We start from the raw sequence: 10,500 nt of genomic DNA, 5'->3' as shown, positions 1-10,500 counted from the left end.
CGGTGCCAGCCCTTGCTGTGCCATCTTGGTAGACTTACCCAGTCCCAGCGATTCCCTGGGGAAGCAAGACCTTGCAGGCTGGGGATTGCAAGGTTTGGCTAGGGAAGACTTTTTGTGGAGTGCTCTGAGTCCCTCCGGTGAGCTTGCTCATGCACCGTGTGCTCTTGGTAGATGTAACCTTTTCACAGCTTCCATTTGCCTGGGCTGAAGCTCTCTGCCTGCCCAAAGGGGCTGGGAGACAACAGCAGTGCTGAGTCTTACGTACCCTGGGTGTGGGTATGCTGAGTATTACGTACCCTTCAGCCAATTGCTTGCGCATTTACTTAACTTTAAGTACCTGCTTCGGTCCTGTGGGCTTCACTGGTGGCAAAAGTTAAGTATGCTTTTTAGATCCCAAGCTTAAGCACTGTAACGTACCAACTGGAAAAGCAAGGAATTGTGTGATATTTGCTCTTAGCTACATTTGCATCCCAGCTCTTCTGGAACAACTGGGTACGAGTCTCTAGAGCCACTCTAACACTCCCACACTTGCAAAATCCTTTAGCTTTTGGAAAAAAGAACCAGTCTTTATTAAACCTTCATCCTCTGATGCCTCTGCATTAGAAAGTATGGCAAAAATATGCCACTTCCTACTGATTGCTTGAAAAACAACAGATGAGCCATATAAAACATGGCACTTACTGCAACCAGGAATGGTCCAGCAGTGGTGCTGAATGTTTCGGAGGGCAGCAGGGCTGGCAGCTCTCGGCTCCAGAAAACAGTCTTCACAAGAACATGCACAAATGTTATGACCCTCCAATTGGACTTTTTCTCACGTACACTTAGGAAGGGTACAACAAAAAAACAAACAGGTATTTGTTGGCCAGCGGTCTGATAGAGGGTCCTCTCCCTCTCACCCAGCTGCCTTTGAAAGTGTACAGGTGAGCAGAGATTCAGCTCCATCCCTGCTGCCTCAGCACTTCTGACGTGTGAACCAAACCCAGAACAGCAGAAAAGCCTACTCTTCTGCTAGGCTGTGGTTTCTGCCCATCGCTCAGGCTGCGGGATGAAGGCACAGAAAGCCTACCTGTAAACGGGAGCTGGGCCCGATATTTCAACGTCTCTTCCGACCTCAGCTCTCTCACTGTCTCTTAGGTTTCCTCCCTGCAGCCTTTGCCGACAAGAGCCGCGGGCTTTTTGGGTTTCAGAGGCTTGCACGTAATGCTGAAGCCTAGCATCTGCCTTGCCCAAGCCCTTCCAGTAAGCAGCCCCAAGACGCTTGTGCAAAAGCACTGGCGCTGCCCGGGAGCGGCTCCCCTCCCGGCCCTCCGGCAAGCCCGTTAGATGCCACCGCGGAGCAGCGCCCGCAGCACCTCCCTCCCTTCCCTGAAATGCGTCTTGACACAGATCCAGCCTTGAACTGGCCTTTTGTGCAACAGCAGAAAGCTCTGGGCACTGCTGTAGTAACTCGCTGAACCAACCGAACAAAGAGCGTAGTAACGATAAGGATCGCCGTGGAACGCTCTCCCCATTCCGGTACAATGACAGTCCTCAGCCGAGGCAGGATTTTTCCAGGATCAGCCTTTTCTTTATTTAAGGATTGTGCATAGGCAAACATTACATTTTGGGACACACAACTGTTAAAATGATCAATCCTGTGTGTATGCACATGCTCTCACCCGCAGCCTGTGCTGTTTTTCTTGGGGTATTTTTCCGTACAAGTGCATACAGTGGCCCTGCACAAAATGTTGTCAGTGGTTTGAAAGTCTGCTGTAAAAAGGGTCAAAATGATAAATACCTTTGAAGAGTGTATGCTGTGTGTGCTTGTGTATATGCATTCGTGTTTCCGCAGCTTTGTGTCGGTGCATGTGTAATATAGTCTGTAGACTGTATTGCACTTTCCTATTTTGAATTTTGTTCTGATTGCTCTTATTTTACTCTCTCACCTATAGAATCAGGCATGCTGATGAAATTAAGCAATAAAGCACTGCATATGCTCAGGTGTAAAGGGTTTCCAAAAAAAAAAAAAGCCAGCTTGCAGCATACAGCCATCCCTCTGCCTAGGACTTTTTAGTGTGAGACAAGCGATATATTGATTAAAGCAAAAATAGGAAAGCGCAATGGAATGAGGACGTTTGCTGACATTATTCTTATGACAAAAGTTTGTTCAGGGATGAGACTGTGCCCTGGGCTTCTACACGGACCTGTTGTCCTGAGCATAGAATCAAGGGAGTTTTTCAGTGGGAGTTTTCTGAGTAAGGATTGCAAGGTAGGTAGCAGTTGCCATTCAAAAATGAAGTACAATCCAAAGAAAATGGCTAGGAAAATTTCAATTAAAATGAGCAAATTCATAATGCATAGATTGGTTAAATGTGTACAATTGTAAATATAGACAATAATTTACAGGCTTTTCTCTTCAAATATATTAGTGCTGCTATGAGGAGACAAGATTGTGACTTACCGTACTGTAAATGAGACAGATTAAGTTGACATTATATATTACTTAGCTGTGTACCAATTAGCTACACAAATGCTATGAATTCCATCATTTATGATGGAAGCTACATAAAAATTGTATAATTACTGCAGTGAGTCATCTAGTTAAATGGCACTCCTATATGGAAAAATTGATTTCAAGGCAAGATTAATAGCCTTTGCTGCTGTTTTACGTGCTTGCCAAAGACCATACTACATTGTTGCTAAGCATGATTAATGGATTAAAATAAGGATTCTGCATAATTCCTACAGTGTATCTTCAAATAGCTTGTTTAGTTTGTGCACTAGCCTAGCGCTTGTTAGCCCTACCTAAGGCACAGGTCTGGAAGGCTGACACATGTGAGGAAGGTTAATGTAATCCTAAGAACTCTTTCAAAAGCTCACAGGTTTTCTTGTGGATGACTTCACGGAGTTTCCGTACGCGCCGGATGCTGGAGGTCCCCACAAAGCTGTCTGGCTGCAGGACAGCCATGCCGTTGTGGACATCTCCCATGATGATGAGCTGGCCATCCACTGTGGTCATGTTGGGACATGGGCAGCTCCAGTCCATGTTCAAAAGCGTGATTTCTAGTGGTTCCTTCCCCAGGAATTTTAATCCCATTTTTTCATCTTTGAGAATCTCCTCCACTGTCACCAGGGCATGTCCTGAGTCTTGGTCTTCGGTCAGTTCTGTTATACGGCCCAGGATAACAAAGTCGCTTTTGCAGAAGCTTGTCACCAGCTTCTGGCGCGGTTTGCAGGCTTTGCAGTGTGTGTTCTTCGGGAAAGGGCACATCTCTTCACAGGCCTCCCTGCTTTCAAAGTTGTTCTCGTTGCCTCCACACCCGCCATAAATGAAGGACTGGCATTGCTTTGTCAAGCTGTTATAGGCCCATCTGGGCTCATAGGCCTTGCAGTGACCTTGAAGAGCTGGCAGATTGCAAATGTTGATTGGGCCATTCATGCACGTTAACATACAGTTCTCATAGGTCTCAAAGTGGTTGAGGTTGCTGTTACAGTTCCCGTAGATGAAAGTAAAGCAGTTGTTTTTCTTTGCGTCGTAATACCACCTGGTCTGCTCTTCTCCGCAGTCTTCGCTGTCCGGTTGCTTCAGGCACTCATCCGTTGGAAAATGTGTTTTGTTTTGGGAAGCTTCTTTGGATGCGGGTTCTCCTTTGATGACTGACAAGGGGAAATCAGCCCTGAGAAGGCCACCACTGTTTTTTGCAGTGCAGGTGTAGATGCCTGCGTCTTGGAGCTGGGTGTTGTAGATGACCAGCTGGGCAATGTTGGTGACGACGACGTTCCCTCTGACATGATTTGGCTTCATAACGACTTTTTCTTTCCCATCAACCTGCTTCTCCCATGTGATTTCTGGCTTGGGTCTCCCTGTAACATCGCAGAGGAAGCTCACGGTCTCTCCCACGTAGACTGACTGATGGACTGGATTGTTCACTAGCGCTGGAGGCAAGACGTCAATGACGGTCGTCTCTGAATAGGCAGTAGTAGGGCGAGCTGTTGTTTCTGGTGGGATAGGGCTGGTGTTTGGCCAGGTAAGATGGTATCGACAGGTGACAACATTCAGTGTAATGCCTTTGATGCAAGCTTCTGCATCCATGTAGCACTTGTTATAGTAGGTGAGCCCATCGGAGGCACAGGTGAAGCTCGGCTCCTTCTCACACCTGTCCTTGCACTTGCACACGGGTTGTCCATCCCAGATGTCGCACTCTGAGCCTTGCTGGATGCACATGAAGCGGTCGCAGGTTGCCTCTTTGGGCATTCCCACCGGCCCTTTTTTCCCCTTGACGTCCATGTACCGAGCCGCCACGCAACTCTTTGTCCCGCAGACATTGGGGCAGCACTTCTCAAAGGTCTCGCACTCCTGAGGGGAAACAAAACAACCCGATCGTTAACGGGGACAGAGCAAAGTCCTTTGTGGAGGACCAGCAAGCAGAGCGCCCAGAAACCTGCAGGGTCTTAGCTCAGGGGACCGACTTGTGCCACAGATATCTCACATAACCTGGGGCCCGAAGCTGAGTTCCCCCACCAGTAACGAGTATAAATGCCCCTGCCACGTGAGGTGGCATGCGGCTAAACACGCTGAGGTTTCCGAAGTGCTTTAAGAGAAGACCTTAGAGAAGGAAAATGCATTGCTTTTCCTTAAACACTAAATTCATCATAAGTCTTTCATAGAGTCACATGGACAGCTTGACTACAGAGCTAACAACCCCCCTTCCAGCACTCTCTGAAATGCCTGAGGACAAGCCCTGAGAAACAAGAGCGGATGGAAAGTCTTATCATATGGCTGTAGGCAGTAATCCTTCTTATTTTCCACGAAAGTATGTAAAGTATTATTTGAATTCCCTGAGACTAACAGCATACTCTTGGAGGTGAAACTGCCAAGGATTTGTGATTGTTCACATTGTAGAGGAAATAGAATATCTCAGAAGTAAGGAAATTCTTGCTCCAGAAATAATTTGTTTTCTATGGTATTTAGAAAAACAAACCCAAAACAGCTCATTATGGCTTCTGTCCTATTTTGGTCTTATTTTCAAATGCAGCATCTCTATTCTAGTGATTTATTACACCCCATTTCAGTTACAGTCGGCTGTAAATTGTGGTTAATTTTAGCAGAATTTTTGGTTTTCTATACAGAAAAGGTATTTGATACATGTCCATTAGTATTACAGCTACTGTGTTGTTCATGGATTACTTTAAGGGACTATGGACACTGCTACCATATACACAACAAGACACATTTCGACCCTGTGTTAAACCTCTACAGCCTCCCTAAAATCCACCGGCTTTCTCTGTAAGTGAGAAAAAAATGTTTTTTAAGCCAAACTAAATCGCTTCTCTTGAGTCCTGTATCCCTTCCTTATAGGGAAAAAGATGACCTAATGACATAACTCTTTCCCCGTTTCTAGCTGCACACTGCTAGGTTTCAGGAGCAAAGTTGCAAAACATAATGAATAATATTTTCAGCTGAGGTTAATGAGCCTGGTTTTAGCGAAGCCGGTGGCACAGTGCTGGGTCGCTTGCAGACCACAGGCATGTGAGTTCCCAGGACTCTAGGCTGCCACAAGGCAAAAGCGAGGATTTTTATCCAGTGGCTTCTGACTTTCAATTTTTGACCAGAAATTTATTAAAACAATGCCCTCTGCTGTTGTTACGTTTTTGCAAGTGTTTTAGTATTCGTTGCTGCACCTGGTAGTTGAAATAAAAGAGGCTTAATCAGGAATGCCCAAAGCAAAAAGAGCACCTTCATTTGTAGCATATCAGATCTGTTTTAGCAAATCTCTGTTTACTTGATGGCCAGCCTCTTACTCCCTTTTTCACTACTTTTAGCGTTGCAGAGACTATTTGGCTATAGAGCATGAACCAAACGATTTCTTTCAGCATGGTATATACTGCTGTCAGCCTGGTTTCGGCTGCAGAATCTGTGCCGTTGGGCATGATGTAAGAGACAGGAAGAGCAGGTATTTTCAGAAGCCAGCTTGAGCTGGCAGTGCTGACAGGTTGAAAAATGATTTCCAGGGTTGTAAGCTGAGCACATTTTGAGCTGGAAGTATCACAGAGAATATCTGCCTGGTCATTTTAACCGTGTCCCTGTTTTTCACTCCAAGCACGCTTTATGTTTCAAGAGCAGCAAAGGCTGATGATTTACATGCTAAATCCAATGATTTCATACAGAATCCCTCCCAGGAATACAAAGCATTGATGATGGTCACTGATAATAAAGAACTTGGTGACACTGCTAAAATACTGTGGATTGGCCCCAACACACGCTGAGTTCTGGAGTATCAAATTCAGATGTTTCTTTTGACAAGAAAGCAAGGAAGGCTCAGAGTGACTGCTGCCCCTACATCAGCAGAAGTGACAGCTGCCACACACCTCCGCACTTAACAGATGATGCATCAAACCTTTTTAAATTTATATAGGTCACAGGTCAATTAAATACACGCGTTGTCTGGATCAAGTCCCGCACGGTGCCGATGCCTTTCTACCTGGAATAGAAACAGACTGCGGCGCAGACGAACACACCAACAAAACCCATAGTTCACGACGCAGATGTATAAAAATGTGCATCACTCACCAGATCGGCTTCGCACTCTCGCTTGCAAGTGCTCTGCGCATCTACCCACAGGTTGGGGTTCATGTCATTTGGGCATATCCCAGCGTGTGAATACCGTATGGGAGGTAAAGCGCTCCCCTGCAGAGAGACCTCCAGAAGCAAGAGGACACTGCTCTTCCCCAGCAAGATCCACATCCACCGAGTGAACAGCACCAACAACATCTCAGAACTTCTCCAGGGCAATGGCAGGGACTGAGCTGGAGGGTAGTTCTCGTTTGCTTGGGGTGGCTTTTTCCTTGATGAGCCTTAAATTTTCGAGGAACCCAAAAGCACCTGCCTTCTGTAAAAATTTCAGCAAGCTCCTTTCCTGTCTCTGTTGGTAGCGCAGCTTGGTCTGGACCTCATTGGATTAAAGGTCCTAGGAAGTTACCCCCTCATTTTAAGAGAAATGCTAATAGTCTGAGCAGAGTTAGCTCTATTTATACCCTGCCTCTGTTAACAAGTCAGAAAAAGTAAACTTGATTTCTTTGACAGGCACACGCTTCCTATGTCCTGGTGGCAGTCAGACAGATTTGTTGCAAGAAAAAAAAGCTGGAAAGAGTTTAAAAGGCTGGAACTGGCACGGTGGGACCCCTGCATGTTTCTGAATGCAGGGAGGCCTTCTTAACCCCTTTAGACCTAAAGTACTTCCCTATGCTAAGAATGGCATTTACTTCTGAAAGAGTACTTGTCTAAATATCACGGACCCGCAATCAGGGGATTTCCCCACAGCAAGGGGCTACACAATCACTGCTAAAAGGAACAAGTAATAGGATTGAAGCAATTAAAGCTAGAATATCATATTTTAACAAAGGAAGTAGGGAAAAAAAATAACTTATTTAAACTTAGGCTCTGCAAAGCAATATGTCTTCACAAATCCCCCCGGGGTTCCTCCAAGCTTTTTGCCCTCTTTGGTGCTGAGATTTGCAGGATGATGTTTTTAATGCTGCCCCCAGCCCACCAGCAAGACGTTAAAAGTGTCCCCGAACTCCTCCACATTTCCCGAAAGCGAGATCCCGTTGTACACGGCTTTGCTGACCCCTTTAACGGCAACAACAGAAAAAAAGTAGAAGTTCAACTCTATGGAAACCTGCATAAAGGAATGTACAGCATTTTTGCATTGGGGGGGGAGGAAAAATTCGCTCAAGCTGAGTTCCTCGCTCCCTGATTATTACAGTAAGGGGCTGATCCTGTTAGTGCTGAACACTCGCCAAAATCCGGGGACAAGTGGCAGAAGTCGACGTTGCTCAGCACCTTGCAGGATTAGAGCCTTCGGCCTGGACGCTGGGCTGTTGGGACGGATCCCGCACGATGCTGCGTGCGTCCTGGGAGGACTGGGTGAGTCTGCAGCCCGTGCGGGGCCGATGCCGCCGCAGTCTGGTGCGGGAGGGAGGGAAGGCGGCACGTCTGCGCGGGCGCTCGTGGGAGCTGCGTCCTGCACCCGCGAGACGGCCAGGCACAACCAAGCCTCAAGATAGAAAGTTCTTCTGTTGGGTTTATTAAACCAGTGCTGTTTTCCATGGTTGCGTTTGGGCCTGATTCTCCCCCGACTGATGGTGGCTGCAAAACTCAGGATGACCTGGCAGCCGCAGTGGGACCATGCCCAAAGACAGGCCAGGCCCCGGGAATGTGGCCCCTGCTGCTCCCGTGGTGTCAGCGAGCAGGATGCATTGACCTGGTTGCATTTCCTGCGGATTTCCTCAAAAAGGAAGGGAACCTTCACTCAGCCCCGGCATTTCTGTCGCCAACCATGCTTATAAAAGAGGCTCCAGCAGTTCTGATTTGTGCTAACGCATTAACGATATGCACAGTATTTGAATTTGCTATGATGCAGGGAAGGAAGAAGTTGTCCAAATTAGCTATTTATAAGGAGTGAAGTCAACCCCCAGGCAGCAGTTTGCAGTTGATTTATTCGCTCTGAAACTTTATAAACCTGCATGACACTTGTACAAAGTGGGGCTGTGCTCAAAATGTTTTATTCAATACTTGTTTACAAAGACAAACGCAGCACCCTGTGATGCCTAAAAAAGCCAACCAAAAATGACACATTCCCAAGAGGTACTTAAAATTCTTACAGCTCTATTAACAACAAAATCACATGTATTAGCGGTTCTGTTGACTAAACAAAGACACTTTATATTGTAAAACTGACTGACGAGAAGCTTTGAAGCCTGCCTTGCGTGCGGGTCTCGAGGAGCACGGTCGTCGCGGGTGCTGGCGAGGAGGCACCGCGGTGGGCGTGAGCGCCGGGGTCTCACCCCGACAGCAGTAACTTCCTCGTCCTCGGCTTTGCCACCGCGTGGCCTTGGGTAAGCCATTTTCCCTGCCATTTTTGGTGGGTTTTTTTGGCTGTTTTCACACTTGAGGGCTGGGCTGGATGTGGGAGCAGCTCCGTGGTGCCCTGCGCGGGCTGGTCCTCTGCCCCAAAAACCACCACGGCCCTGCCACGGGAGAGACCTGCTAGTGTGGGGCTTCCCCTTCCTGGGCAGCCCCCTCTGCGGGGACATCCATCACTCTTCTTCCAAGCAATAACGCTGTTTTGGGGCTTGTTTTCCCTCCCAGGCTGAGGCTCATGTCCCAGGGGCCCAGTCCCCACCGTGGGGGAGCAGAATGAAGAACCTCTCCATGAAGAACCAGATGCTGGATTTTAGATGCCAGATGGAGTGGCCGCCTGCTTTGCTATGCCCACCCCTGCCCATATCCTCCAGGAACAGGTCTGCCTCACCGCGGTGCTCTCCTTTCGGCACCCAGGTACCGGGTTTGGTGCGCGGAGCTGGAGAGGTGACACATTAACGAGCCCCTTCGAAGGGGCGACTGCATGGGCTACGCGGCTCAGCTGACTTGCTGCGTCCCTGGCGCAGGTCAGCAGGAACGTTCAAGGAAAGGCCACTCGAACGCCTGGGTTTGATGTATTGTCACGGGTAACTTTTGCTGGGTCACAGGGCTAACATTATAAGTGAGGCACAGGAAATGCGTGTTAACTGGGAAATCAGCCTTTCAGCAAACGTTTTGCCTAGGAAGCCTCTTAGGAACTCAAATCCTGGTCTAATCCAACAGGGACTGGGCAGATGCAGTGCACAGAGCTTCCCACATGATGCTGTGCCCCTTCGACTCCCATCGCTGCAGAAGGGATAGGAAGCCCTCAGCCCCGTGAAGGATCAGTCCCTTGGCCACCTAACACAGCCGAGAGCGAGAGGAAAACAGGGCCATAAATCTCTCCATGAATGCACGCGGGCAGCTCCTGAGGTTAGAGGAGACAGGGAGAACTTGGAATAACCCTTGACAGCAGTTTCGTTCACGCCAGGACACCCCGTCACAGAAAAGCCATTACCCAAACGGATGGGCACGTGCCGGAGGAGAGGCCACCGTGCACACCGCGCCCCGGCCGCGGCGGTGCGGGGGCAGCTGGGGACCCCGGCTGCACTGCACCGATAGCCGAGCACCGCATGACTAATGCATTCAGTATCTCTTGGGTTTCATTAAAGGCTAGGTTCTCGCCTGGTTTAGATTAGTTTAGCTCCCCTGACCTCAGTGGATCCGACTGGCTGCTCCAGAGCAACACCAATTTATGCCAGCTGCAAATCACATTCTTTAAATTTAAAGTCCCTGCATACAGTTTTTCTGTTCTTTCTTGTTTCTAAAGGTCATTAACTTTTTAAAGTAAAAAAATTCTATAAACAAATCTATTATGATCGCCTATTTTAAGGTTTATCTTGTTTCATCCATGGAATCAATGCCAGATACTAATGTGATAAAGATCTTCCCAAATGAGTTCAAATCCTGCTCCTAACCCAAAATGACCCTTTCAGATCAAGGTGTTGATCTGAGGCTGTTGGATGGGGGCTGGGAAGAGCTTTCCCTTGAGCTCAGATGGACAAACCTGAGCCCTGCTGGCATGAAGCAACATCCCGGCTCCGTTCCCGGCGGTGGGG

The 10,500-nt window shown here is 47.9% G+C and overlaps 1 protein-coding gene across 1 annotated transcript; it reads right to left on the bottom strand.

Moving 5' to 3' along the window:
• Positions 1–2,661: 2,661 nt before the first annotated feature.
• WFIKKN2 (WAP, follistatin/kazal, immunoglobulin, kunitz and netrin domain containing 2) lies at positions 2,662–6,841 on the bottom strand. The gene is made up of 2 exons (XM_026099065.2): positions 6,551–6,841; positions 2,662–4,336 (listed from the first exon to the last, which is right to left on the bottom strand). Exons 1-2 carry the CDS (start codon positions 6,749–6,751, stop codon positions 2,825–2,827), a joined length of 1,713 nt encoding a protein of 570 aa, XP_025954850.2. The 5' UTR covers positions 6,752–6,841; the 3' UTR covers positions 2,662–2,824.
• Positions 6,842–10,500: the final 3,659 nt, after the last annotated feature.

Source organism: Dromaius novaehollandiae, chromosome 18 (assembly GCF_036370855.1).
Source record: "Dromaius novaehollandiae isolate bDroNov1 chromosome 18, bDroNov1.hap1, whole genome shotgun sequence".
In the NCBI taxonomy this organism is placed as follows: domain Eukaryota; kingdom Metazoa; phylum Chordata; class Aves; order Casuariiformes; family Dromaiidae; genus Dromaius; species Dromaius novaehollandiae.
This window is presented reverse-complemented; position numbering and strand designations above follow the sequence as displayed.

Coding starts and splice junctions, on each gene's coding strand:
- WFIKKN2 (XM_026099065.2), bottom strand. CDS start 6,751: ATGTTGTTGGTGCTGTTCACTCGGTGGATGTGGATCTTGCTGGGGAAG. Junction 4,337..6,550: donor GAGAGTGCGAAGCCGATCTG/GTGAGTGATGCA, acceptor GTTTCCCCTCAG/GAGTGCGAGACCTTTGAGAA.